The following is a 25,105-nucleotide window of genomic DNA, read 5'->3' as shown; positions in this document are numbered from 1 at the left end:
CCACCCCAAGCCTGTACTGGTGCATGAGGTTGTTCCTCCCCAGGTGCAGGACCCTGCATTTGCCTTTGTTGAACCTCATCAGGTTCCTCTCTGCCCAACTCTCCAGCCTGTCCAGGTCACGCTGAATGGCAGCACGGCCTGCTGGTGTAGCCACCACTCCTCCCAGTTTGGTGTCATCAGCAAACTTGCTGAGAGTACATTCTAAATCTTCATCCAGGTCGTTGATGAAGAAGTTAAACAAGGCTGGGCCCAGTACTGACCCCTGGTGGACACCACGAGTTACAGGCCTCCAACTAGACTCAGCGCCGCTGATGCCAACCCTCTGAGTTCTGCCATTCAGCCAGTTCTCAACCCACCTCATCGACCACTTATCCAGCCCACACTTCCTGAGCGTCCCTAGGAGGATATCATGGGAGACTGTGCCGAAAGCCTTGCTGAAGTCAAGGTAGACAACATCCACGGCTCTCCTTTCACCTACCCAGCCACTCGTGTCATCGTAGAAAGCTATCAGATTGGTCAGGCATGATTTCCCTTTGGTGAATCCATGCTGACTACTCCTGATAACCTTCTTTTCCTCCACTTGCTTGATGATGGCCTCCAGGATAAGCTGCTCCATCACCTTTCCCGGGATGGAGGTGAGGCTGACCGCCCTGTAGTTCCCTGAGGAAGGGCTCCTGATTTCCTGGAAGCCGACCGCGGTACCCGGAACGCCGCCGGGGAATTTCACCCCGGGCGCTGCCGAGGAGGATTTAAAGGATGAGCACGGGACGGCGAGGGGAAAGTCCCACCTGGCTGGTGCGATCTCCTCCGACGGGAAGGGGACCCGCCTCGGGGATGACAGGAACGCCAACGGGGTTGGCTTTTTCGGATTTTGGGAAGGCATCCTTCCGGACAAGGTGTCCAGCTGTGAGATGAGCAGGGACGGGGTGAGGAATCGGCTGGACCAGTGGCCACGCGTGAGAGCAAACTGGGAGGTGCTGGTGGCTCTCTGGAGGGATGAGAGCCCTGGCTGGATGGGAGCTTCGGGCAACGGCAGGGGATTTAACGAGGACGAAGGCCGGATTCTGCGCCCGGGACGGCGTGCGCCGGCGGGGACCTTCCGTACCGGCGTGGGGGACCACGCAGCCCCCGCGGTTACGCAGCAGCCATCGGCCCAGCACAGCCCCAGGGACGGGGGTCAGCACCTTCCCGTGCCTCAGTTTCCCCAGGGGCTCGGCAGCGGGTGGATGCCGTGCTCGTCACCCCGCCCGCGGGGACCAGCCCGCTTTCAAGGTCAGTGCGTGGCTGGGGATGGACCCCCACCTCCTCCATCGCCCCCCCCCCCAGGGGCAGAGAGGGGGACCAGGAGAAGGAGCAGGGCTGAGGGCAAAGGCAGGGGTGGGGGCTTTTGCTTTGCCCCCTGGCAGGAGGAGATCTCTGTGGAGATGGACCCCAGCTGGGTGCAAGGGGCCGGGCAGGGGGGCCCACCCAACCTCCCATTGGGAGATCTGCGGCCACTGACCTTGGGCCAGGTGTAAAAGCCTTCAGAGGGGGCTGCCCCTCCTCTTCCTCCTCTGGGGTGATGGAGGCTCTGGGGAGAAGGTGGTTTGTGCTCTTTCTTGCGGCCGCAGCCTGGGCGCAGGATGCTCTGGGTGAGGGGCTAGTTGGGGGGGGTCCTGCTGGGTCTGGCCGCCCTCTGTGGGGAGGGGGGAGCGGGCAGTGCCCCCCAGGGTGGGCTGCTGGGTGCTTCTGCCCCAGGCATGGCTCTTTGCGGGGTGGTGGGCACGGGTGGGTGGAGGAGGACCACGGTCCCCCCCCAAGCTCCAGGCTTGGGGCCGAGAGGCTGGATCCGGAGCGGGGGGAAGCCCTGGGGTGGGTCCTGCACCCCCTCCCCCCCATGTCACCATGGGGATCCTTCCAGAGCATCACGGCCACGCCAGGGTGACGGCACGAAGCGGCTCAGTCCCTGGAGCCACCTCCTTCCCCATCCCCCCCAAAGCCAAAATGGGGGGACTTGAGGGGACGTCGGTGCTGGGGGTGAGCCGGCTCAGCCCCCCGTCTCCTCGCCCTGCTGCAGTCTCGGTGACATGTGGCCGCGCGTGGCTCTCCGTGACGGTGCCGGCCGCTCTCCTGGGGAGCCGTGCCACCAGCGGGGACCTGAGGCTGGGGTCCGGCTGCGGGGTGACCGGCGCTGACAGGGATGGGTACCGGCTGGAGCACCCACTCGGGGGCTGCGGGACCACCCTAGAGGTGAGGAGCTGGAGGTGACCACGTGTCCCTTGCCGAGGCGAGGTGGCAGTGGGGTCCTCCAAGGGGGGACAGCGTTGCGGTGTGGTGGGTCCTCCCTTTCCCCGTGGTGCCCATGCCACTGTTGTCACTGCACCCGCGCCTTCGGTGAGCTCCAGGGCTGGACCCCCAGGTCCCGGTGTGGTCCCCACGGGGAGGGCTGCGGCAGCACCCATGGGGACAGCCACCCTCCGTGCCAGGGTGGGAGCGCCGGTTACAGCCAGCGGGACCCGATGACCTGAAACGCGGCTCTCGCTGCTTGCCGAGGAGCTTTCCGGCCCCTGGGCTGGCAGCACCCTTCCCGGCGTGCTGGGGACAGGGAGGGGACACTTGCTCCGAGCTGGGGGACACCCCCAGCCCCACGTCCACTTGTTCCCCCAGGTCCTCCCGGACAGCATCCGCTACAGCAACGTCCTCCACTACCGTCCCTCGGGCGGGGGGCCCGGGGCTCGCGCCAGACCCTTCTCCCTCCCCGTGGACTGTTACTACCCCAGGTAAGCCCCGTGATCCACGATGGGACCCCTCGGTGCCCACCCATGGGGGACGTGGGTGCGGGGGGTGCCCTGCTCACCCCCCAGAGCCTGTCACCCTGCTCTGTGGCGCAGGACGGGCAGCGTCTCGTCCCGGGCCGTCCAGCCCACCTGGGTCCCCTTCGGCTCCACCGTCGCTCACCGGAGACGCTTGCGCTTCGCCCTGGACGCGTACGACAGTGAGTGGGGGGGGGGGGGGAGCCCCAACCCCCTCGTTCCCCTCTGTGTCGGGGACCCCCCTGCCTGGGCAGGGCCCCGGGGCGATGCTCGGGGCAGCCGCAGCCACGTCGTTGTCCCCGTGTCCCCCCCCCAGGTACCTGGTCCTCCCGCCTGCTCCAGCCCACCTATTCCCTGGGCGAGCTGATCAACGTCGAGGCGTCGGTGGGCGCCGACCCCCGCCTGCCCCTGAGGGTCTTCGTGGCCGAGTGCGTGGCCAGCCCGAGCGTGACGGCACGGTTGGATGACAAGGTCATCGCTGACGATGGGTGAGCTGGGAGCAGGGTGGCGGCTGCTACCCCCCATTGCGGGGATGCTGTGGGCTCCCCATCTCCCACCCAAGCACCCACCCTCATCTCCCACCCCGGCAGGTGCCTGCTGGCCGGGCAGCTCGGTCGCTCCCGCTTCCTCCCCCGGCGTGGAGACGGCTTCCTCCGCTTCCAGCTGGACACCTTCCTCTTCCCAAACGCCTCCGGCAGCCAGGTCGGTGCCAGCAGGGTCTGGGGGAGCGGGGTGACACCCACCCATCAGGTGGGCACCTTCTTCAGCCTGGAGAAGAGAAGGCTGAGAGGGGACCTTAGAAATGCCTCGAAATATCTGCAGGGTGGGGGTCAGGAGGACGGGGCCAGACTCTTTCCAGTGGTGCCCAGCGACAGGACAAGGGGCAACGGGCACAAACTGAAGCAGAGGAAGCTCCAGCTGAAGATGAGGAAGAACTTCTTCCCTCTGAGGGTGACGGAGCCCTGGCCCAGGGAGGCTGTGGAGTCTCCTTCTCTGGAGATCTTCAAGCCCCACCTGGATGTGGTGCTGTGCCCCCTGCTCTGGGTGACCCTGCTTGGGCAGGGGGTTGGGCTGGGTGACCCCAGAGGTCCCTTCCAACCCCGACCATTCTGTGGGGTGATGGGTGGAGAGCCCAAGAGGGTGCTTCTCCCCGCAGATCCACCTCCGCTGTCGCCTGCAGGCTGGGGCAGATGGGGCTGGGGGCAAAGCCTGTTCCTACGACCGCGCGGCGGCCGCCTGGCGCTCCCCGGACGGGGCCGACTGCTCCTGCTGCGGTTCTCCGGCCGGTTGCCGGAGCCGGCGGCGGCGTTGGCTGGCCGGCGGCGAAGGTGAGAGGATGCCCTCGGTGGGATCCACGAGCCCCGTGCCCAACGGGTGCCTGATGGGCTTCTCCTCGCAGGGCTCCTGGGGGAAGCCAGCGTCCGCCTCGGTCCCCTGGAGCTGCGCTCGTCCCCGGTCCCCACGGCGCGGGAGCCCGGCACAGCGTCACCTCGCCGTCCCTCCGTCCCCGTGGTGCGGGGCGAGAAGAGGGACTCGGGTGAGTGCGAGCGGCCCCCATGGCGCTTGGGGGGGTGGGGGGTGACCCCGCCGTCCCCCTCACCCCGCTGCCTCTCCCCGCAGGCTCCGCTCTCCCCGGCACCGTGCTGGCCATGGTGGCCATGTGCTCCGTCCTCGTCGCCGCGGGCGCGGCCGCCTGCTACTGCTCGGTGCAGCGGCAGCGGGCGGGGGGCCGCGGGGAGCCCCGCGTCGTGGCCATGGTCCCCACCGCCGGGACCCCCTCGGCTCCCGTGGACCCCGCCGTCCCGTGAGCCTCCTCCTTTTAGCAATAAACCCGTGGCAGAAAGGCTGTGCCGTGTCGGTGTGGGAGGGGGCTCGGGGACCCCCTGCGCCCCTGGGTGCTCGGAGTGGGGGGGTGCGACGCGCCCCCAGCACCTCTGTGTACCCCGAAGGGTCCTGGGGTATTTCTGGGGTGCTGCCAGCCAGCTCCCGCACCCTGACTCCCTTGGAACTGGGCAATTTGGGGGGGGGGCAGACCCCTGGTACCGCCCCAGACCCTCAGCCGCTCGCCCCGGGCGCAGCGCGGTGGTGGGTGGGGTGGCTTTAATTATTTACCGGTTTAATTAATTTTTTTCCTCCCTACCTGGAGGTTTTTTTAGGGGGGGGGGGCAGCACCCCAGGAGCAAAGCCACTGCTGCTGGGGACCCTGCCTCCTCCTGTCCCCCCCCTCGCAGCCGGGGGGCAGGGACCCTCCCTGCCCTGCCTGGGGAAGGGATGCCGAGGAGCCACGACCCACGGGGGGGGCGGGGGGAATCCTGCGTGGCCCCCCCCCCCCCCCCCGGCGCTGCTCTCCTGCAGGAGGGAGGTGTCTGTGCCTAATGGCCCTTGATGGAGCTTTCTTCCAGGAACTCGCCGCGGAGAGCTTTTTTCTTCTCATTTCCCCCCCCCACCCCCTCCCATCCTTTCTGAGCTGTTGTAAACACGGGCTGGGGCGGGGGGGGGGCACACACAGCGCGGGGGGGGTGGTTTAGGGGTGCTTTTCCCTCCGGGCACCCCACTTTCCTCCCCTCCCTCTCACGGGGTCGGGGTCTGGGTGGGTTTTTCCTCCCCCTCCGTGGGGCCACGGTGCTCTGACCCCCCCCCTCCCTCAATGGGGGGGGGGACAGCTGGGGGTGCCCTACTTTCCCCCACGTGTGGGGTGGTTTTGGGGGGCTGGGGGAGGGGGGTAAGCCCCCTCCCCATCTCTCATCTGCTCCGTGCCCCTGGGGTGGGGTGGTGAGGAGGGTGGGGGATCCCGTCGTGGGGTCCCGGGGCTGGGGGGGTGTGTTGGGGGGGGGGTCCCCCCGTGGGTGGCGGGGTCCCGCGTGGTCTGGGCGGTGGCCCGGGGGATGCCGCAGCCTCTGACATCACCCGCGCTCAGCCAATGGGCGCCCGGCGGGGCGGGGTGGGGTGGGGAGGGGGCGGTGGCCCCGGCGGGGAGGGGGGGGACAGGGCTGCTCCGGGACCGGGGTGGGGGGGGGCTCCGGGGAGGGGGGGGTCCCCGTTGCCCCCCGTCGCCTCCATGCAGGGGATGGGGAGCCTGCGGCTGGGCAGCCGAGCGGTGATGTACACGGCCGAGACCCTGCCCAAGGGCAAGAACCGAGTCATGGGGGTGAGTTTGAGGGGGGGGGGCAAGGGGGGGCTGGCACCCGTGGATAATCCCCCCTGCAGCTCCCTGCCCCATCCCTGGAGGGGATGCTACTCCGGCTGACCCCCCCGGGGTGCTGCGGCTTGGGGACCGGGGCACCCCATCCCCAAGGGGGGGTGGTTGGCACCCATGGGAAATCCCCCCCCCCCCCCCCCTTTTTCCCACCACTCCATCCCCGGAGGTTTCTGCTCCTCTAGCTGAGCCCCCCCAGGATGCTGTCGCTTGGGGACCGGGGCACCCCATCCCTCGGGGGTCTGGGGGGGGGGTTTGGACCCCGCTCCCACCCTGTCCCATCCCTCAGACCATCCAGATCATGACCGGCTTCATGCACATCGGCCTGGGGATCGTCCTGACGACGCTCACCAACGTCTACACCTCGGTCTTCGTCATCGGCGAGATCCCCTTTTTGGGCGGCGTGTCTGTGCGTAGCGCGGGGACAGGGCTGGGTGCCCACCGGGGCTGGGTGCCCACCAGGGGTGGGTGCCCACCGGGGTCCCGGGGCTGGGGGGGTTCTGCTTCGGCGACTGTAAAACTCCAGGACTCAAGCGGGGACGCCGTGCCCGTGGGCAGCGTGTTGATGCCGGGTGGGTTGGAGGGGTGGGGGGGGCTCGGGGTGACCTCGGTGGCAGCTGACTGTCCCCCTCTTTCCCCTCGCAGTTCATCATCTCGGGCTGCCTCTCCATCGGGGCGGAGAAGAGCCCCACGGAGTGCGCGGTGAGTGTCCCCGGGGGTCCCCGGGGCGAAGCCGCCTCTGAAGCTTGCGCCGGGGTTGTTCCTGGCAACGAGCAACGAGAAGGAAGGGAGATAAACCCCCCCCTAAAGGCAACCTGAGCTGGTTCCCCGGGCACTGGGTGTCCACGTGGGCTCCGGGGTCCGTCACCGTCCCCAAAGCCCCCTCTGTGCCCCGCAGGTGAAGGGCAGCCAGACCATGAACGTCATCAGCGCCATCTTCGCTCTGCTGGGCATCGTGGCTTTCATCGTGGATCTCAACCTCAACGGGCTCTACCGCTCCAGCTTCGACGACTCTAATTATCACGTCCTGGTAAGCGGGGGGGGGGGCACGGCCGGCTGCCCCCCACAGCCTCTGCTCCCGGAGCTGCGCTGCCCAGGGCTGGCTGAGCCTTTCGGGAACCTCCCCTGGCCCCTTCTCCATCCCCCCTTCTCCATCCCCCCTTCTCCATCCCCCCTTCTCCATCCCCCCTTCTCCATCCCCCCTTCTCCATCCCCCCTTCTCCATCCCCCCTTCTCCATCCCCCCTTCTCCATCCCCCCTCAGGTGCTGCCTGAGCTCTTTCTGGGGTGGGGGCTTTGCCAGGCTCCTCTGTGGGGTTCGGCCCCATTGCTGGGGGGGAGCGGGGAGCCCGTGGCCGGCGGCACCCCGACCGTGGGGCCGTCTGTCGGCGCCTGACCTATTTCAGGCTGGTACCTCGGGAGATGACTCACGCCCTGGAAGCACCCATTTCTCTCCTCGTGCCCTAAAAGTGGCGAGGCCGAGGGCTCCGTGGTGCCCGCAGAGCCGGGATGCTTGGGGTGGGTGGGAGATGGAGGAGGAGGGGAGCCCCAAGATGTGGGGTGGGGGTCTACCATGTGGGGCTGAGCCCCGGTTTCCTTCTCTCGGGCGCTGCTGACGGGGCTTTCCCCGCCCTGGAGCTCGCAGGGAACGGGATTTCCATCGTGCTGCTCATCTTCACCATCCTCGAGTTCTGCATCGCCGTGGCCACCGCCAATTTCTGGTGCCGGGCCACCCGCCTCAGCTCCAACGAGGTAGGGCAGGGGGGCGAAGGGCAGCGGGGCCGGGCCCCGGCGGGACCCCCATCCCCGTCCCCCCCCCCCCCCGTGCTCTTCTCTCCCCCCAGGGCATGCTGATCGTGCCCAGCACCACGCGAGTGGACCTGGCGGTGCCGCCGGCCGACCTGCCCCAGCCGCCCAGCTACACCGAGGTGATCTACGACCCCAAAGAGCTGCCCAGCTAGGAGAGGGGTCCGACCCCCCTGCCTGCATGGCAGACCTCCCACCGCCGCCGGTGCCTCCCCCCGCCCGGGACAGCATGCCCCCCCCCGTCCCCGGTGCCCCCCCAGCACCTCCGCCGTGCTGCTCCAGGCACAGGGGGTGAAGGAGAGCCCAGAGCCCCCCCAGACCCCCCCTGCACCCTGGCCCCCACCCGCAGAAGCAGCAGCTCTTGGGTTTCTTTGCAGCTGGCCGCCCCCGAAGTCTAGTGCGGTGCCAGCCCCGAGGACGTCGGTGTGGGGTCCTGGTGGGGTCCTGCCTCCACGCTCCCGAATCCATCCCCGGCTGGGGCTACGGCGTCCTCCTGCCCTGCTGTGGGCTGGGACAGTCTGGTCCCCCCCTCCCGAAAGCCAGCACCCACCCTGGATTTACCTCCTCCCTGTGCTAGGTCTAAAGGGGGGGTCTTTACCTGCTGGCTGCTTTGGAGAAGGGAGTTTGGGGGGGGGTGGGGAATATCTTGGGGCTTTGTGGGGTATTCCTGCCTGGAAATACCCAGTTAGCTGCTGGGGTTCGTTCACCTCAGGGTTCAGGACCTCCTCGAGGTCTGGTGGCCCCGTAGGAGGCAGCTTCTGGGACCCCCCGACGTGTACGAGGAGCCGTGTGGGTAGCTGGACCATCTACCTCGGCTTGCGCCCCGTTGGCTTTATTTTATCTTTGAAATAAACGCTCGGACCAGGCCCCCCTCTCCTCGTCTGGGGGGATTTCTCGGTGCGGGAGCTGCAAATCTCCCCCGCAGAGCTGCTGTCTGTTGGGCAAGAGGCTCATCCTGCCGGCTGCGGGGGTCTCCCGTGCCCGTCCCCCTTATCTGGAGATGCCACGGTCCCCCCGATCCCCGCTCCTGAACCCCCCCCTGCTCTTACACAGCGGCACGGCTCCGCTATATTTAGCGCTGCTGGAGCAGCCGCTCCGCCTGCGGCAATGGCGGTGACGACAGCAGCTCCGGGTTCGTACACCAGCGGAGAAGCTGCTCCGTGGGGTGACGCGGGGACACTGGTGACATGTGCTCCCCGTCCCCACCGGCGTGGCCGGGCGATGCCCCGTGATGGGAGCGGAGCCGAGGGACCTGCTGAGCGCTCCGTGCTGCCGTCCCTCAAAAATCCCTCGCCTTTGGGAGGGGAAATGGAGACCCAAGGGCTTTTTTAAGATTTTTTTAACCAGCAGAGAGGTCTGTTGGCTCCTGACGAGCTCGTTACCGCCTGCCATCCTTAATTAGGGATGCCTAATGAGGAGCATGGGCGGTGATGAGCATCCGGATGAGGTGGGATGTTTCACGAGCAGCCCGAGCTGATGGAGAGCTTGGGATGGAGGTGAGGAAGGAGACCCCGGCGCTGGTTTTCAGCGGGGTGGGAGCACCCTGGTGAGCTGTCTGTGCCCTAAGGGGGGATCTCCCCCACTGCCTGGGGACAGAGCTTGCCCCCAACCCTCCCCTCCGGCCCCGGAGCCTGGGCAGGGAGCCCCACTTTGAACCCGCTCTTTAGTTCGGGGTTGGGCTCGATGTTTTCTTTCTTCTTTCGACAGCCCCCGCCCTGCCAACGCTCGCCGTGCTCAGCCGAAGCCTCATGGATTATTCACTCGCTGTCGGTTATTTCTGTTCCTGGCTCTGAAAAAATCATGAGCCGGGTGGGTAGGAAAAGCCCCGGAGACCGAGGGAGCGGGATGGCACGGGCTGCCTCCGCTCATCCCACGGTCATGGGCCATTAGGGCTCCGGCTCTGGAGCCTCCCGCACCTCCTCTCCTCTGGGTGGCAGGGGCTGGAGAGGGCCTGGGGACCCCACGGGGTGATGGGGGGGGCCAGGAGAAACGCTGGGGCAAAGGCTGGCGGTCGCCGTGCCGGGAGCTGGGTACCCCGAGGGACCCCGTGGCTGGGGGAGATGCCCTGCACCCCAACGCCGGCTCTCTGCCGTGATGGGGAGGGTGGGGAGAAAGGACCTCCGTGCCCGGTGGTCTCCGGCAGCGTCTCCAGGCTGGGAGAAGCGGAGGGAGCCCCCGACCCTGGCTCACGCCGGGCTCGGTACTCGGTGTCTTGGAGCAGCTCTTGGTTACGGCGTCTGCAGCCAGCCTGGAGGTGGAGGTGGGGGAGCAGGGGATGAGCCCCTCTCGCCCGGCGTCACCGGTGCTGCTGGGAAAGCTCTGGCTTTCTTGGCATCCGGGAGCTGTGGGAGACCCCCCACGCCGGACCCCCGCACCGGGCTGACCTCCCGCTCGTACCCGTTCCCCACGCCAGGACGCGTGCCGTGGCGTTGGAGGATGCTCCCGTGCCTTCCCTGGGGGTTCCCACAGAGGGAAAGGACCCCCGGGGAGACGCGGGGGACAAGGCGTGGGGTGGCAAAGGGTGGCTCTGTGTCGGGCGGTGACCTCGGGGGCACCCGAAACGCTGCTGATTTGGGGAAGAGGAGCCCCAAGTAAAGCCGGGGAGCCCCTGAACCTCAAACACCAGATCTGGGTCCCGCATTCGGAAGGAGCTCCATGGAGAAGAAACGGGGCGTCTGCGTGCTAAGGGGAGAGATCTCCGCTCCCAGGGTTTCCTGGGGGTGCAGCGGTGCTGGCCCCGGGCCCCCCGGTTCCCCCGAGTGCCAAAATGTCCCAGGGTGTGGGTGCTCGTGGGGCTGGGGGCTGGTTTCGGTACCCTGCTGCCGGAGGACCCTCGTCTCCCAGCATGGAGGAGCTGGAGGTGGCACTTGGGTGTACGCGGTGGCCACGGGGCTGTCTGCAGAGCGGGGGGCTGCCAGACCCCCACAAGGGTTGGGGAGGGGATCAGCCATGGTGGCCCAGGGGGTGGGCTGCCTGGGGGACATCTGCCTGGCCCTGGCCCCCACCGCTGGCCTCCATGGTGGGCATCGCCCCGTTGCTGTGGGACCTCAGCTCCCACCACGAACCCTTCTGGGGGCACCGGCTCCCCCCACCCTACCACAAGGTCTTCACGGCCATAGGAGCCGGGGGGCGGCTGCGAGGTGGGGTGGGGGGGTCCCGCTGACTCTGCCTTGCCCTGGCGGGGTGTACGGCAAAGGTGGGGTCACGGGGGCCGGCATCCGCCCCGGCTCTCCTCTGCCTTAGGAGGTGGGGGGGGGCAGCGAGGGGAGGGGGCTGCCCAGGCTCCGGGAAGGGGCGGGGGGTCTCCTTCCAGAGGGGGTTTTTGGGGCACAGAGCAGGGATAACACAGCCCTGGGATCGCCGACCGGCGTGTTCATCCGCGGCGAGAAGCTCAGGGATCCGAGCGCGATGCCTGGGGGGGAACGCAGCACAGATAAAAGCCAGCTGCTTTATTTTTAATTAAAAAAAAAACCCCAACAAACTGAAACCTGTCCCAGAAAACGTGGCTTTCTCACTCTAGAACCGGCATCGGAACGGCCCTGTGAGAACCAGAAATGCTTGGAGGCAAAGCAAAATGTTGACTTTTGGTCTTTTTATGGGGATATCGAGTTTTTCGCGGGAAGCAGCAACTTTCTGTGGAAAGCGTTTCTCCGTCGTCACCTATTTTCTTTGGAAAAATATAAAAAAGCAGAGCTTTAGGGGTTGGAAAAGGGTTTTCGGTTCCACAAGGCTCGTAAACACATCCCGTGCTGGTGGGAGAGGATGCTGGGGAGGGGGGGGCTCTGGCTGAACCCCCCGCCCGGAGCCTGAGCACCCAGCCCAGCTTCCTGCGGCATCCCGAGGGACACCGGACCGTGGTCCCAAAGCCACCGAGCCCGGCGGTGCCCGGTCCCCGCGCTCCTCCGGCCGTGCCGACAGCCACGCTCGCGGGGCAAGACGTCTGGCTGCATGCGAGCAGCTCCTGGAGATGGAGAAGGAAGAATAATCAGCGACGAAAAGATTTCCAGCTGTTGGGAGAGCAAAACTCGACACCCCCCCCTGAAAAAAATATCGATATTAGAATCGAAGGAACGCGTCGTATGTATCAGCAAAGCCAGAAAATTCCTGCAAACCAAGGGCTGGAAGGCTCCGCCGACCGGGCTCGCCGCTTCCCTGCATCTGCTCGGCCGGACGCGAAAAAGCTTCCCCTCCTCCGGCAGCTGCTTCCAGAAGAAATCCCAACATCCTACCTTGGGTTCCCGCCATCCCCCAGCTGGACCCGGCTTTATTTGGGAAGGGAAAAGCGCTTTCTCTCGCTCAGGAAGGGGTTTTGCTCGCCCGGCTGCGGGGCCGAGGGCGGTCACGGCTGTTTCTGCCTGAAAGGCGGCAGCTCCGGGCGTCCGAAAAGGCGGATTTGGGAGGAAATCCACCGCGGCGGCTGGGAACGCGAGCCGTCGCGAGTGCCGGAGGACACCCTGCCCGTACCGAGGCCAAAGAGGGGATCCCAGCATTTCCACGGGTGCTTAAGCGTTCCCCACCCCGGGGTCGGAACGAGCTCCCAGCCGGCGCGGGACTCGTTAGCGCCAGGGGGGTCAGGAACCCCCCGGAGAGACGCGCTGCCCAGTCACCAGCAGCGATTCGAGGCTCAGAGGCGTCGGGAGAGCGGTGAGGTTGGACCTCATCCACCTCCCTGTTTATCCTGGAACGCTGCGCCGGCTCTTTACGAGGCCGAAGGCTCGCTCCCCGGCGGGGGCTGCGGGGTGGAGGAACACCTCGGGGCGGGATGGGGCAGCAGCTTGACGTTTCCCACCGTGGGATGGGGGACGTGGGTGAGCCCGAAAATTTCCGACCGACCGCGCTCCCGACGGACGAGGAGCTCGGGAAACCGTTTGGGTGTGAGGACCCAAAATGGGGCAGGGGACAGCAGAGACCCCCACCGAGGTCCCGCTCCCGGCTCTGCGGCGTGGTCCTGCACCGGCCAGCTCCGCTCCGGCACCTCTGCAAACTCCGGCCATGCCGCCGGTCCCCATGACCTCCCGGTTTGGCACCGGTTGTCCCCGGGATGGGGGGGAGCTGCTGCGGCCCCCTCCAGCTCTGGAAGTCTCCGCCGAGCTCTGGAAGCGAGTCAGGAATCTCAGCTCCCTCCAGGGCTGAGGGCAAGGAAAAAGCTCTTCCAGAAGTCGCTCCACCGGGCATCGGCAGCCTCCGAGGGGGGAAAAACCCAGGCGGGGTCCACAGCCGTGACTGCCAGCCCCAGCGCCTTCCTCTCGCTCCCGGAGCCGTGCCGACCGAGCTCAGGGGAGGATGAGGATGAGAGAGGAAGGGACTGGCACCCAGCATCCTGCCCCACAGCATCCTGCCCCACAGCGTCCCACCAACGTCCAGGAATGTCCCAGCCCTCCTGGCCAGCGGACGGGGGACAGCAGCCACGGAGGAAATCGCTGTTTTCTGGCAGGGCTGGGGAGCGGCGGGCGGCGGAGGGAGGAAGGGGCCTCCGAGCTCGCCCCTCGGGAGCCCCTCGCCATGTGCCGTGGCTCCGTTCCCAGGCTGAGCTCTCATTTCCGATCAGAAACGACGGCGTCTCCTTTCCCTTCGGCTCCCGCCGCAGCCGTCCGGCACCGCACGCCGCGCTGCCGGCCCCCCCGAGCTCGCTCCTGCGGGTGGGCTGTCCTCGCCGGGACAGACCCACAGGGTCGAGGCGCTCGCGAAGGGAGAACCCCAAAGAAAACAAAAAATGCAATAAAGCAGCTTCCTCCGGACATTTATGGACTAACAGGGTTTATAAAGTTTGCGCTGTGTCCTGTCCCGCTCCGTTTTTTCTTCCTGTGAGGGAAACCGCCAGGGCTGGCCGCCTCGTACGGCCCTAACGAGGGCAGCCAAATTAATTTCCGAGCGCCTCGTTAGGAACCCCGCCAGCGCTGGCACGTGGCTGATTGCGGAGACGATGCCCGAGCCGAGCGTCCGGGATGGAGAGGACTCGGCTCAAGAGTGGGCAGGGGTCTCCTCCTCGGAGCATCCAAGCGTCCAAGCCCTTCCCCGGGGCCGTGGCGGAGGGGGTGCCCACCTCGGGCTGGCGAAGCCCCTCTCCCCACCCTCGACTGAGGCATTTTGGCAGCCTCCGTCCCCTCCCTTGGCAAAGCCGCCTCGTTGAGCAAGAGGGGCCCGGCGAGATTTCCATGGACAAACTTCCTGCGGGGAGCAAAGGGCAGCAAAGGGACAGCTAACGGCGGCCGCGGTGAGGAGGAGGAGGAGGGCAAGCCCAGGCTGAAGGAGGTAGCAGGGTGGGGGGTGAGGTGTGGGGCACGGGATGGACGCCCTCGTAAGAGGGTGTGGGTGCTTCTTGCATCACCGCTGGCGTGGACACGTCCCACGGGTGGGAGCTGGTCCGGTCCTTCAGCTTCCCCGCGTCCCCAGCCCCCGCTCTGCCCGCAGGCGATGGCGGCCACCACGGTGACCGACTCCGGCGGGGTGAGGATCATCACGGAGGTCATCCCGGCCACAGACCCCCGAGCGGCCCAGCTGACCTCCGGCGCCGGGTTGCCTGTGCCCACCACGTCGTTTCAAGTCAGAGGCTTCCGAAAGGCTCAGCCCAAGGCGCTGGGGGTGAGACACGACGTCCCGGGGTGTCCCGGGGCAGCTCGGGGGGCTGAGAACCCCCAGGCATTGCCCCACGTGAGGTTCTCCTCGGCTGGGGCAGAGGTGACGTTTGGGAATGGCCAAGCCAGCCGTCCCCGGTCCCTTCCAGGCACCGCGGGACATTGGGACTGGGGTGGGACGTGGCTCACGGCAGCGGTGACACCCGTCCTTCGCCGGTGCTGGCAGCCAGGCCGAGTGACCGGGTGGATCGCTCTCCCCCGTCCTTCCCCCAGACCATCCACATCTTCACCGGGATCATCCACATCTGCTTCGGGATCATCCTGACGGTGTCAGAGCACAGGACCCCTTCCCTCCCCGTGGCCAGCGGGATCTTCTTCTGGCTCGGGCTCCTGGTAAGCCGGGAAGCGCCTGGCTTCGATCTCCACGTCACCAGGACCTCCTCTCACACCCACACCTTCTGGGGACGGAGGGGGGGCGCGTGGAGCCCCGGCTCGCGGCCAGAGGGGCGTTGGGACATGCGAGGTGGGTGACAGGGAGGGGTGCCTCGCTGCTGACGCCCTCCTCCCTCTGCTTTCGGAGCAGCTCGTGGTCTCAGGCTCTCTGCTGGTGGAAAGCGATAAAAGAGATAACATCTTGCTGGTAAGGGGGTCCCCCACGGCCAGGGGGGATGGACAAGGTGTCCCCCCATTGCTTCTGCCCTTCCGGAGGGTGGTGGGACCCCTCCCGAGCCTGGGCTCATCCCGCAGGGTCTGCAGCGAGGTACCCAGGGGCTGGCTCGCCCTCAGGGGGGGCCCAGTTTTCTCCCTGTCGAGCAGAGGGTGGGCAAGCCCTCACGCTTCAGGGTCTCCACGAGGTGCCTGGGGCCTGGCAGAGTCACTCTCGGCTGACGGGGAGGAAAGGCGGCGTGGAGGGCAGCTGCCCGGGGTGGTTTCACAGAATCCCAGAATGTCTGGGGTTGGAAGGGACCTCTGTGGGTCACCCAGTCCCATCCCCTGCCCAAGCAGGGTCACCCAGAGCAGGCTGCACAGCACCGCGTCCAGGCGGGGCTTGAAGATCTCCAGAGAAGGAGACTCCACAGCCTCCCTGGGCAGCCTGGGCCAGGGCTCCGTCACCCTCAGAGGGAAGAAGTTCTTCCTCATGTTCAGCTGGAGCTTCCTCTGCTCCAGTTTGTGCCCGTTGCCCCTTGTCCTGTCACTGGGCACCACTGGAAAGAGTCTGGCCCCATCCTCCTGATCCTGCAGATATTTATAAGCATTTATGAGGTCCCCTCTCAGCCTTCTCTTCTCCAGGCTGAACAAGCCCAGCTCCCTCAGCCTCTCCTCGTAGGAGAGATGCTCCTGTCCCCTATAGTTTCTCTATATTTGACCCGAGCTGAATAATCCAGCGCGGAGGTGCCCCTGCTCAGACAAGCAAGCCCCAAGCAGCCTCTCCCTCAGCTCTGTGGCACCTTGCGGGGGTCTCCAGCCGGGCGGGGGCCACGCCGTCACCTCCCCGGTGACCCTCCCGGCGGGAGCTGCCGATGGCCGATGCGAGGTGACCCACGCAGGTGAAGACCTGCTGCGTGGTCAACGCGGGGGTCGTCCTCAGCACGCTGGTGGCCGCTCTCATCCACGCCACGGCCATCACTCGCGACATCCCCAGCTGCGAGACCAACGCGCCGTACCAGCTGAAAGCCGAGTGGTGCTTCAACGCTGAGAACAAGGTAAAGCCTCCAGGTTCTGCCCAGGGCAGCAGGTCTGATCCTCGTGTTGCTGCGTGGGATGAGCAAACGGGGTGACAGCCGGGTAGGGGAGGGGGGACGAGGGGTGCTGCCAGCCCGCGGGACCCGCCGGACCCTTCCGCTCCGCTCCTCGCAGCTCCTGAGCAACGGGCTGGATTCCATCTTCGTCATCTTCTGCCTCCTGGAGTTCTGCACGGCGGTGGCGGCCCTGGCCTTTGGCTACAACGCCGTCAAGCAGCACAACTACACGCGCATGGTGAGGGGGGCCGGGGTCGCCCCAAAAATCACTCGAGCATCACTCTTTCTTTCCTCCGGTGGCCTATGGTGGGGAGGGTCTCTCCTCACGACCCCAAAAGCGGGATTTTCCTCCCTTTTTCCTCTCCCAGGCGCTGTAGCTGGCGGCCAAGCCCGCAGCCATCGTGTGACGAACCACCGGACGCCCCAGCCGAGGTGCCGGAGCCCGGGGAAGCCTCCCTGGGGCTTGACGGTGGAGCTGGCCGCAGGCGTCGGGCTCCCCGCCCCAGCCCTGGGCCTTTGGCCGCCAATAAAGGCCTCTCCCCTGTTATGAATGACAATACGCCATTTGCATTCTCTCTTTCTTCATTAAATTTGAGGCAATCAAAAGCAAGCAAACAGCGCCGGGCGCGCGGGGAGTTGCTGCTCCGCCAACACGCGCACCTTCTAATGGCATCGGTGCTCTTTATATCCTCTCCAAGCTGTTCGTTTCCGCGAAGTCTCCTCCTCCTTTCGATTCTCTGTGCTTACGTGGCACCACGTATTGACGCGTGCGTCTCGTGATGTCGGTGGTCTTCATAGTTCCTCTGGTGGTCTTCGGGATGAAGCGTCTCTTCTTCCTCGGTGTCCTCTAAATGCCCTTTTCCTACACGCGCGTGCACACTTGGCTTTGCCTTGCATAAGCGATGTATGTTAGCCCATTCGGCAGGGGGTTGGACTGGGTGACCCACAGAAGTCCCTTCCAACCCCTACCATTCTGTGATTCTGTGATATCCTGTCCATCGTTCTGATGCCGTGAAACGACGGAGTTGAAGACTCATTAGTCAGAGGGATATTAAGCAGGTGTTTTTTTATTGCAGCGCCGGGCACACGGGGGATGTCTCCTCCCAACGTGCGCGCCAAACACCCTGGCATTACAGGTTAAATACAATCACAATACACATCTTCATTATATTTCCCAGAAATGCTTAGCATATTCATGACTTTTCCAAGAACGAATTAGCATATGGTAATATCTTCCACACATGTCTGTTCGCGTCCTCGGGTGGTCTCTGGGGGTCTCAAGATGAAGGCTCATACTCCTCATCCCAGCGTCCACTGGTTGACCTTTGTTTCTGCGCAGACTCCGTTCTAAGATCATGTCTCCCGCGTCCTTCCAGGCTGTTTGGCTCCGGTCTCGTTGCCCTCTTGGTGCCTCTTTCTCTCTGTAGCTTGGTGCTTCTGCCCTCCCAAGGCCGAGCTGTCTGGGGGAGAATTATGGAGGAGCCTCTCCATCTTAGAGCTTTCCTGTCTGCTCAAAACAGCAAAGATCTAGTTCAGTTTAATTACAATCGCTCTGGGAAGTGGAAATTTGACTCTTACAGGTATCATTTCCATGCCTTATGTGGTTTGGTTATTTCACACTATGCTGGTTTCCACAGCTGCACAACATTTGCACTCGACACGAATCATCTTCTTCGCTCAGGGGGCGGGGGGGGCGACTCGCAGGGCCCCTGCACCGGGTGGGGTGGAGGGCACCGGGCGCGGGCCGCCGCGACAACGGGCCCTGCCCGGCACAAACATGGCGGCCTCCGCCTGGCGCCGTCGGCGAGGCGGGAAGTGCTGCCCGACACTAAAATGGCGGCCGGGGTTTCGTCTTCCGCTCTGAGCATGCGCAGAGCGGCGGCGGCGCGGCGCCTCTCTGACGTCATCGAGCGGCGCCGGCGGGGAAGGGGCCGCGTGGAGGATGGTGGGGGAGAGCGGGGCGGCCCCGGGGCCCGATCCCGAGGAGTCCGGCGGGGCGGCCCCGGTCCCAGCTCCGGCCACGGTCCCGGCCCGGCGGCGTCGGAAAGCCGCCAAGAAGCGAAAGGAAGCGGCGGCGGTGGTGACGATCCCGCGGGGCAGGCCCAAATCGGGGCGGGTGTGGAAGGACCCCGGCAAGAAGAGGTGGGCGCGGGGGTGGGGGATCAGGCCTCTGGGGGGTCTGCAGGGTCGGGGCGGGCGGTTTGGGGGGAGTCAGGTCTCTGGGGGGGCCTTGAGGGTTGGGGCGGGCGGTTTGAGGGGTCAGAGCTCTGTGGGGGTCTCTAGTGTCGGGGTGGAGGCGCTTTGAGAGGGGGGATCAGGCCTCTGGGGGGTTTGCAGGGGCGGGGCGGGCGGTTTGGGGGGAGGTCAGGCCTCCGGGGGGGTCTGCAGGGTCAGGGTGGGTGATCTGGGGGGGGGTCAGGCCTCTGGGGGGAGTCTTCAGGGTCAGGGCGGGCGGTTGGGGGTGGGACAGGCCTCTGGGGGGGGTCTTCAGGGTCGGGGTGGGCAGTTTGGGGGGGGTCAGGCCTCTGGGGGGGTCTCTAGTGTCGAGAAGGAGGCGCTTTGAGGTGGGTCAGGCCTCTGGGTGGGTCTGCAGGGTTAGGGCAGGTGGTTGGGGGGGGTCAGACCTCTGGGGTGGGTCTTCAGGGTCGGTACGGGCGGTTTTGGGGGGTCAGGGCTCTGAGGGGGTCTCTAGTGTCAGGTTGGAGGCGCTTTGGGGTGGGTCAGGCCTCTGGGGGGCTCTGCAGGGTCAGGGTGGGCTCTTTGGGGTGGGACAGGCCTCGGGGGGGGGTCTTCAGGGTTGGGGCGGGTGGTTTGGGGGGGATCAGGGCTCTGTGGGGAGTCTTCAGTGTTAGGGCGTGTGGTTTGGGGGGGATCAGGCCTCTGGAGGGGTCTGGAGGGTCAGGGTCAGTGGTTTGGGGGGGGTCAGGCCTCTGGGGGGGTCTGCAGGGTTAGGGCAGGTGGTTGGGGGGGGTCAGGTCTCTGGGGGGGTCTGCAGGGTCAGGGCAGGCGCTTTGAGGGGGGGCTGTGGTGGAGGCAGGGCTGTTTTGGGTTCTTGAGCTAGGAGCAGTCTTTGGGGGGGAAGGGGCTGTTTCAGGGGTGGTGTGGGGTGGGCAGGGCTGCTGTGATGGGGCCGTGGGGGGTGGTTCATAGGGGTCTCCAGAGCTACCCTGGACTTTAGGGGGGATCGGGCTGCGCTGGGGGAGTCCTGAGCTGGGGGGCAGGTTTGGAGGGGCCGAGACTGCTGGGGGAGCCTCTGAACTGGGGGAATTTCGCAGAATTCTGGCCCCAGGAGTTTTTGGAGATGGCTCGGAAGGGAGGAAGCTGCTGTGAGCCGCGGGGGGCTCAGCTCTGCCTCCTCCGGCTGCTGACACGGCCCGTCCCCCCGCTCAGGTTCTCGCACATGATCCAGGACAAGGCCCTCCGCACCTCCTGGGCGCGGAAGATGAAGGAACGGCAGGAGAAGAAGCTCGTCCAGGACCTGGCACGGCAGCTGCAGGAGGGGAAATGGAGAGAGCGAGAGGTAACGGGGCTCGGGAGCTCAGCACCCCGCAGGCAACGTCGCCCAGCCCCTCCGCGCCTTCCGTCTCCGTGGGGCAGCGACCGTGCTCGTGGGGCAGCCGGCGGCTCCGCTGTCCCGGCCGTCGGCTGGAGCTGCCCGCTCCCTTCGCCAGGGCGAGCTCAGGGCCGTGAGCGGAGACTTCCCACCTCTCTCCGTACACAGCCCCGTGTCTCTGCCCGCATCCCGGGCTTCGGGGCCGTGGCAGAGCCCTCCCTGCCCCGTGGCGAGCGCAAACCCCACTGGCTGTGGTCACCAGCACGGTGAATTCCCTGTTGTCCTGCCAAATCCCGGCTGCGAGGGTCGTGCGGGCTCGGAACGGCCTCGCTCGGTCGGTTCAAGCCTCGTGCAGCGGGGAGAAGCGCTGCCGTAGCCCTGCAGCCCCCCGACCGGTGTCGGCGTCACCCGTGGGTCGGTGCTGGTGGGGTTTCGGCCCGGAGAGAGGGACCTGCAGGGACCGTTTTGGTGCTGCTCCCGCAGGAGAAGAAGCGGCGGCGGGAGGAGAACCTGAAGCGGCGGCTGGAGAACGAGCGGAAGGCGGAGATTGTCCAAGTGGTGAGTCCTGGCTGGGGGCAGCTGGCAGAGCCGGCAGACCCCGGGGCACCGCGCTCCCGCTTGCTCCGGATCCTCTCCCTGGCTCCTCCTTTGAAGGAGGCTGTGGGCAGCACTGGGAGGACTGGGGAAATCCGGTCAAACCCAGCTGAACAGGCAGCCGGGGTCCTGCAGGGTGGGCTAGGGGGTGGCTGCTCCTCCAAACTCGAGAAAACCAGAGGTGAGGCCGCGTTAGGGGCGATACGTCAAAGGAATCAAAAGCCCCCCCTCTCTCCCCCCACCCTCCATCCAGATCCGGAACCCGCTGAAGCTCAAGCGGGCGAAGAAGAAGCAGCTGCGGCGGGTGGAGAAGCGGGACACGCTGGCCCTGCTCCAGAAGGCGCCCGCGCGGCACAAAGCAGCCGCACAGTGAGACGGGAGACGGGGCACGGCCGTGCCCGGCCTGGCAGCCGGGATTTCTGCTGCTCCCGCTCCTCTCCGGGGGCTTTTCCTCGGCTCGGCGGGCGGGAGTCGCTGCCTTGGCCCTCGGCGTTGGACGGACAGCAGGATGGAGCTGGGGCGGGTTACGCAGCTCCACGGCCCGCAGGAACCAGCTGCGGATCCCCCCTTGCCCTGGCAAGTCGGCCGAGGGCTGGAAGATCTTCTCAATTTGCCCAAATCTGCTTTTTCTTTATAAAAATGAGTAGGGACTGAGCCAGACTGGCTTCCAGCGGCTTGGGGGGGGCTGGTGGCTTCCGCTCAGGGCGTTCCTGGGGTCGCAGAGGGCTGTGGCCCCTCGTTTCCTGAAGCTCCCCTTCTTCGTCGTCTTGTCCCCCTGGGAAGGGGCACTGGAGTTTGTCACGAAGGGGGGGGCTGCGGTGCAGCACAGCCCCCCCATCACCCTTCTCTGGGGGTGCTGGGAGGGGGTTGGAAGGAACTGGGGGCTCTTCACCTTCCTGGTGGTTTTTCTTGCTTTGTAAGCGCCCCTTTGCACTTCCCAGTTTCAGGGCTGCGTCCTCGGGCTGCTGGGAGCCAGAGCAGCAGGGCGGGGGGCTGAGGGTGAGCGAACGGGGGGGGCTCTGGGGTGGGGGGTGAGCCCTTCCAGTGCGGAGAGCGGGGAATCGGAATCACGGGACGGTTTGGGTTGGAAGGGACCTCCAACATCAACGGCGCGGGAGGCTGGGGGCATGGACGGCGTGGGCAGAGCTCCCCGTTGCCCCCACCGACTCAGAACTGGGGGGGGGGGTTCCCACTCACCCCCAGGGCAGCCCCCATGGAGGGGGTGGCCTGGCGGGAGCTGTGGGGTGCAGCGGAGCCGTGGGGCGGCTGCCACCCTGGCCGGGGTCACGGGGCAGGAGGGCTTTGCCCTCGCCACTACCCCGGTTAATGATTGCCCCGGGCCATAAAAGCGGGAGCGTAGGGCAGGGAGAGCCTCGCCTCTCCCACCCACTCCCTCCCCAGGGCCGTGGCCGGGTAAGAGGGGGCTTGGAGCCCATCCCGGGGGCTTCGGGGCGGGGGGGGGGGGGGGGGGGGGGGGGTGCTTTCCCGGTGGGGAGCGCCTGGGTGAACTCTGTGTCTCCTGGCTTGGGCGGTTGCCAGCGCCTCGCCGGGCTCCCTGCCCGCTGCCTGCTCCGCCGCGCGGAGGGGAATCGGGGTGTGCACGGGACCGGGGGGGCTGTAGCCCCTGCCCCCCGCTCGCCCCGGACCCCTTACCCTGATCAGGGTGGGGAGAGGGGACAGTGGGTGCTGGGGACGCCGGGGCAAAAGGGGTCTTTGCGGGGGTCCCTGCTGCTGGGGGGGGGTCTGTGTTGAAGTGCCAGGGAGGGGCACGGTGTCCTCAGGGAGGGGGGCACCAGCTGGGCTGCAGACCCCATTGCGCCCTCCCCAAGTCCTGTGACCCCTCGTTAGGCTCCCTGGAGACAGCCCCCAGCCCACGGCGGGCCACCAAGCAGCCCCCTCCCCGCTCGGGTGACGCCCCAGCAGCGCGCTCGGCACGAGGTGGGTGATGCTCATCTCCATCCCCAGGCGCACCATGGCGGAGGTGACGGTGACGCCGCGGTCCTCGCTGGCCGACCGGCCGGTGCGGCTGCGGGCGAGGGGCCTGTCCCCCTCGCAGCTCGTCACCCTGCGGGCCTCGCTGACCGACGAGCACGGCGAGCGCTTCCAGGCTCGCGCCTTCTTCCGAGCCGACGCCGCCGGCGAGGTCGACCCCGGCCGCCATGCCGCCTTGGGGGGCAGCTACACCGGCGTCTGCCCCATGGGGCTCTTCTGGTTCCTGCAGCCCGATTCCCTCTTCCGACGCCTGGTCAAGAGGGACGTGGCCGGCAGCCCCTTCCTCATCCACCTCGAGGTCTTCGATGGCGTCTGCTTGGCCACCGCGCCCCAGGACCGGCCGCTGGCCTCCTGCGAGGCCGAGCGGTGGTACGTGGGGCCCGGCGTGCAACGGGTGCCCGTCCGGGAGGGCAGGGTCCGCGGGGCTCTCTTCTTGCCGCCCGGTGAGAAACGGGGCGCGGGGAACCCCGGGGCGTCCAGCCTCGGCCCTTCGGGGCTACCCCCGGGAGCCAGGCGGGACCCTCGGGGCGTGGGGTGGCACCGGCGGCTCCTCTCCCCCGTCGGTGACGGTGTCTTGGGTGCCGGCAGGACCGGGACCCTTCCCCGGGGTGATCGACCTGTTTGGGGGCGCGGGCGGCCTCATCGAGTTCCGTGCGGGGCTGCTGGCCAGCCGGGGCTTCGCCGTGCTGGCGCTGGCCTTCTTCGCCTACGAGGACCTGCCCCGCACCCTGGCCCAGCTCGACATGGAGTACTTCGAGGAGGCGGTCGAGGTGCTCCTCCGGCACCCCAAGGTGAGCCCCGCGGCGTGGCGGTGGGTGGCCCCTGCGAGCAGGGACGTCCCGGTGAGCAGGGATGTCCTGGGGACGTCCCAGTGAGAGGGATGTACTGGTGGGCAGGTATTGTCCTGGTGACCAGGGATGTCCTGGTGACTGGGGACGTCCTGGTGACTGGGGACGTCCTGGTGACCCCGGACATCCCACCCGGTGACCAGGGATGTCCTGGTGACCAGTGATGTCTTGGTGAGCAGGATGTCCTGGTGACCAGGGATGTCCTGGTGACTGGGGACATCCTGGTGACCGGGGACGTCCCACCCGGTGACCAGGGATGTCCTGGTGACCAGTGATGTCTTGGTGAGCAGGATGTCCTGGTGACCAGAGATGTCCCAGTGACTGGGGACATTGCAAAGAGCAAGATGTCCTGGTGACCAGAGATGTCCTGGTGAGCAGGGATGTCCTGGTGACTGGGGACATCCCACCCGGTGAGCAGGGATGTCCTGGTGACCAGAGATGTCCTGGTGAGCAGGGATGTCCTGGTGACTGGGGACATCCCACCTGGTGAGCAGAGATGTCCTGGTGACTAGGGATACCTTGGTGAGCTGGATGTCCTAGTGACTGGGGACATTCCAGTGAGCAGGGTGTCCTGATGACCAGGGACGTCCCAGCAAGCAGGGATGTCCCGGTGTCTGAGGCCATCCCAATGACCAGGATCTCCTGGCGACCAGAGATGCCCCAGTGAGCGAGATGTCCTGGTGCCTAAGGATATCCTGGTGACCAGGGATGTCCTAGTGAGTGGGTTGTCCTCATGACTGGGGACATCCTGATGACCAGGATCTCCTGGTGACCAGTGATGCCCCAGCGAGCGAGATGTCCTGGTGCCGGAGGATGTCCCAGTGAGCAGGGTGTCCTGGAGACGAGGGATGTCCCAGCGAGCGGGTTGTCCTCGTGACCGGGGACATCCTGGTGACATCCTGGTGACGTCCCGGTGAGCGGTGCTGCCAGCTGGCTCCGCTTCTCCCCCGCTGCAGGTGCGAGGCCCCGGCCTGGGCGTTGTCGGCGTCTCCAAAGGAGCGGAGGTGGCCCTGGCCATGGCCGCCTTCCTGCCGCAGGTGGTGGCCACGGTGTGGATCAACGGCACGGCCTTCCTCCACGGCAACCCTCTGGTCTACAAGGACCTCCGCATCCCCCCCATCCCCTACTACACCGAGCGCGTCATCTTCACGGAGCTGGGGGCCTTGGACAACTCGGCCATCTTTGCCGACCCCCGGGACCCCGCCTACGGTGCCTCGGCCATCCCGGCCGAGAAGATCCGGGGCAAGGTCCTCTTCGTGGTGGGGGAATCCGACCGCAGCTTCAACAGCAAGCTCTTTGCCGAGCTGGCCATGGCGCGGATGCCGCCGGAGAGCTGCCGTCTGCTCTCCTACCCCGGGGCCGGGCACCTGATCGAGCCCCCCGGCTCGCCCCTCTGCAGCATCTCCAGCATCCGGGGCACCCCGAGACCGGTGGTGTGGGGAGGAGAAGCCCAACCCCACGCCAAGGCCCAGGAGCACTCGTGGCAGGAGATCGTCCAGTTCTTGGAGCTCCACCTGGGCTCCGCCGCCGCCATGAAGCTGTGACGGCTGCGGGGGGGCCGGAGAAGTTGGGGGGTGGGAAAGGGGCTGCCCCCAGGCCTCTCGCCCCCCTCAATAAAGTGCACCCGGGCAGTTTTCCCAGGTTTTCCAGCTTTTCCCCTGGGAACGCCGAGCTCCCACGAGGCATCCCCATCCCCGGGGCGCCGGCTTTTCGTTGCGTGCCTTGACCGCAGCCGGGTCCCCCTTCACCTTCCTGCGGGGACCCCGAGGGTGGGGGTGACTGGGGACATCCCACCCGGTCCTCCGGGAGGACCCCCGGAGCCGAGGAAGGTGATGGCTGGGTGTAGGGGGCAGCATGGGGACACATGGCCCCACGCCATGGGTTTTCTCCGCACTCCTCGCCGCCCTTCGAGGGACTTTTGGTCCCCTCTGCAGCACGGGGTTTGGGGACAACTGTCCCATTCCCGGTCCCCAGACGTCACCAGCTCCCGGTCCGGCGGCCGCCCTGGCAG

General features: G+C 66.7%; 5 protein-coding genes and 1 long non-coding RNA gene across 11 annotated transcripts; 5 read left to right on the top strand and 1 right to left on the bottom strand.

The window, feature by feature from the left end:
* The first annotated feature begins 1,561 nt into the window (after positions 1 to 1,561).
* LOC142362031 (zona pellucida sperm-binding protein 3-like) lies at positions 1,562 to 4,600 on the top strand. Its single transcript, XM_075427110.1, has 9 exons — positions 1,562 to 1,631; positions 2,057 to 2,229; positions 2,647 to 2,759; positions 2,871 to 2,974; positions 3,109 to 3,280; positions 3,383 to 3,494; positions 3,949 to 4,120; positions 4,192 to 4,329; positions 4,413 to 4,600. The coding sequence occupies exons 1-9, from the start codon at positions 1,562 to 1,564 to the stop codon at positions 4,598 to 4,600; spliced, it is 1,242 nt and encodes a 413-aa protein (XP_075283225.1).
* Positions 4,601 to 5,775: 1,175 nt separating this feature from the next.
* LOC142361937 (membrane-spanning 4-domains subfamily A member 12-like) lies at positions 5,776 to 8,841 on the top strand. 4 transcript variants are annotated; one of them, XR_012764534.1, is made up of 7 exons: positions 5,776 to 5,940; positions 6,278 to 6,397; positions 6,634 to 6,690; positions 6,887 to 7,018; positions 7,633 to 7,739; positions 7,832 to 7,915; positions 8,171 to 8,185. XR_012764534.1 is itself a non-coding variant. In XM_075426229.1 (7 exons), the coding sequence occupies exons 1-7, from the start codon at positions 5,851 to 5,853 to the stop codon at positions 8,189 to 8,191; spliced, it is 618 nt and encodes a 205-aa protein (XP_075282344.1). In that variant the 5' UTR covers positions 5,778 to 5,850; the 3' UTR covers positions 8,192 to 8,841. The 4 variants fall into 4 exon arrangements, 3 of the variants coding, with proteins under 3 accessions (XP_075282343.1, XP_075282345.1, XP_075282344.1); XM_075426229.1 differs by having other exon boundaries at positions 5,778 to 5,940; positions 7,626 to 7,739; positions 8,171 to 8,841; XM_075426228.1 differs by lacking the exon at positions 8,171 to 8,185 and having other exon boundaries at positions 7,626 to 7,739; positions 7,832 to 8,162.
* Positions 8,842 to 13,946: 5,105 nt separating this feature from the next.
* Positions 13,947 to 16,666, top strand: LOC142361995 (membrane-spanning 4-domains subfamily A member 15-like). 3 transcript variants are annotated; one of them, XM_075426738.1, is made up of 7 exons: positions 13,947 to 14,045; positions 14,205 to 14,375; positions 14,642 to 14,761; positions 14,952 to 15,008; positions 15,916 to 16,071; positions 16,226 to 16,345; positions 16,476 to 16,666. In XM_075426738.1, exons 2-7 carry the CDS (start codon positions 14,208 to 14,210, stop codon positions 16,482 to 16,484), a joined length of 630 nt encoding a protein of 209 aa, XP_075282853.1. In that variant the 5' UTR covers positions 13,947 to 14,045; positions 14,205 to 14,207; the 3' UTR covers positions 16,485 to 16,666. The 3 variants fall into 3 exon arrangements, with proteins under 3 accessions (XP_075282853.1, XP_075282855.1, XP_075282854.1); XM_075426739.1 differs by having other exon boundaries at positions 13,963 to 14,007; XM_075426740.1 differs by lacking the exon at positions 14,952 to 15,008.
* A 490-nt stretch (positions 16,667 to 17,156) lies between these two features.
* LOC142361996 (uncharacterized) lies at positions 17,157 to 17,894 on the bottom strand. Its single transcript, XR_012764577.1, has 2 exons — positions 17,703 to 17,894; positions 17,157 to 17,614 (listed from the first exon to the last, which is right to left on the bottom strand). It is a non-coding gene; the product is annotated as an uncharacterized LOC142361996 (long non-coding RNA).
* Positions 17,895 to 18,018: 124 nt separating this feature from the next.
* CCDC86 (coiled-coil domain containing 86) lies at positions 18,019 to 20,726 on the top strand. Its single transcript, XM_075426198.1, has 4 exons — positions 18,019 to 18,249; positions 19,498 to 19,627; positions 20,144 to 20,218; positions 20,508 to 20,726. Exons 1-4 carry the CDS (start codon positions 18,050 to 18,052, stop codon positions 20,625 to 20,627), a joined length of 525 nt encoding a protein of 174 aa, XP_075282313.1. The 5' UTR covers positions 18,019 to 18,049; the 3' UTR covers positions 20,628 to 20,726.
* Positions 20,727 to 21,365: 639 nt separating this feature from the next.
* Positions 21,366 to 24,730, top strand: LOC104328517 (acyl-coenzyme A amino acid N-acyltransferase 2). The gene is made up of 4 exons (XM_075425842.1): positions 21,366 to 21,667; positions 22,220 to 22,689; positions 22,835 to 23,037; positions 24,051 to 24,730. The coding sequence occupies exons 2-4, from the start codon at positions 22,227 to 22,229 to the stop codon at positions 24,636 to 24,638; spliced, it is 1,254 nt and encodes a 417-aa protein (XP_075281957.1). The 5' UTR covers positions 21,366 to 21,667; positions 22,220 to 22,226; the 3' UTR covers positions 24,639 to 24,730.
* Positions 24,731 to 25,105: the final 375 nt, after the last annotated feature.

The sequence above is a fragment of the Opisthocomus hoazin genome, chromosome 7 (assembly GCF_030867145.1).
Source record: "Opisthocomus hoazin isolate bOpiHoa1 chromosome 7, bOpiHoa1.hap1, whole genome shotgun sequence".
Taxonomy (NCBI): domain Eukaryota; kingdom Metazoa; phylum Chordata; class Aves; order Opisthocomiformes; family Opisthocomidae; genus Opisthocomus; species Opisthocomus hoazin.
The sequence above is the reverse complement of the archived record's forward strand: the minus strand, read 5'-3'. Positions and strand labels throughout refer to the sequence as shown.

Excerpts from the sequence above, each read along its gene's own strand:
- LOC142362031 (XM_075427110.1), top strand. The coding sequence starts at position 1,562 with ATGGAGGCTCTGGGGAGAAGGTGGTTTGTGCTCTTTCTTGCGGCCGCA. Across the intron at positions 2,760-2,870 it reads GTGGACTGTTACTACCCCAG|GACGGGCAGCGTCTCGTCCC; the intron begins GTAAGCCCCGTG and ends TCTGTGGCGCAG. Across the intron at positions 4,121-4,191 it reads TTGGCTGGCCGGCGGCGAAG|GGCTCCTGGGGGAAGCCAGC; the intron begins GTGAGAGGATGC and ends TTCTCCTCGCAG.
- LOC142361937 (XM_075426228.1), top strand. The coding sequence starts at position 5,851 with ATGCAGGGGATGGGGAGCCTGCGGCTGGGCAGCCGAGCGGTGATGTAC. Across the intron at positions 6,691-6,886 it reads AGAGCCCCACGGAGTGCGCG|GTGAAGGGCAGCCAGACCAT; the intron begins GTGAGTGTCCCC and ends TGTGCCCCGCAG. Across the intron at positions 7,740-7,831 it reads CCCGCCTCAGCTCCAACGAG|GGCATGCTGATCGTGCCCAG; the intron begins GTAGGGCAGGGG and ends CTCTCCCCCCAG.
- LOC142361995 (XM_075426738.1), top strand. The coding sequence starts at position 14,208 with ATGGCGGCCACCACGGTGACCGACTCCGGCGGGGTGAGGATCATCACG. Across the intron at positions 14,762-14,951 it reads TCTTCTGGCTCGGGCTCCTG|CTCGTGGTCTCAGGCTCTCT; the intron begins GTAAGCCGGGAA and ends CTTTCGGAGCAG. Across the intron at positions 15,009-15,915 it reads AAAGAGATAACATCTTGCTG|GTGAAGACCTGCTGCGTGGT; the intron begins GTAAGGGGGTCC and ends TGACCCACGCAG.
- CCDC86 (XM_075426198.1), top strand. The coding sequence starts at position 18,050 with ATGGTGGGGGAGAGCGGGGCGGCCCCGGGGCCCGATCCCGAGGAGTCC. Across the intron at positions 18,250-19,497 it reads AAGGACCCCGGCAAGAAGAG|GTTCTCGCACATGATCCAGG; the intron begins GTGGGCGCGGGG and ends CCCCCCGCTCAG. Across the intron at positions 20,219-20,507 it reads AGGCGGAGATTGTCCAAGTG|ATCCGGAACCCGCTGAAGCT; the intron begins GTGAGTCCTGGC and ends CCCTCCATCCAG.
- LOC104328517 (XM_075425842.1), top strand. The coding sequence starts at position 22,227 with ATGGCGGAGGTGACGGTGACGCCGCGGTCCTCGCTGGCCGACCGGCCG. Across the intron at positions 22,690-22,834 it reads GGCTCTCTTCTTGCCGCCCG|GACCGGGACCCTTCCCCGGG; the intron begins GTGAGAAACGGG and ends GGGTGCCGGCAG. Across the intron at positions 23,038-24,050 it reads TGCTCCTCCGGCACCCCAAG|GTGCGAGGCCCCGGCCTGGG; the intron begins GTGAGCCCCGCG and ends CCCCCGCTGCAG.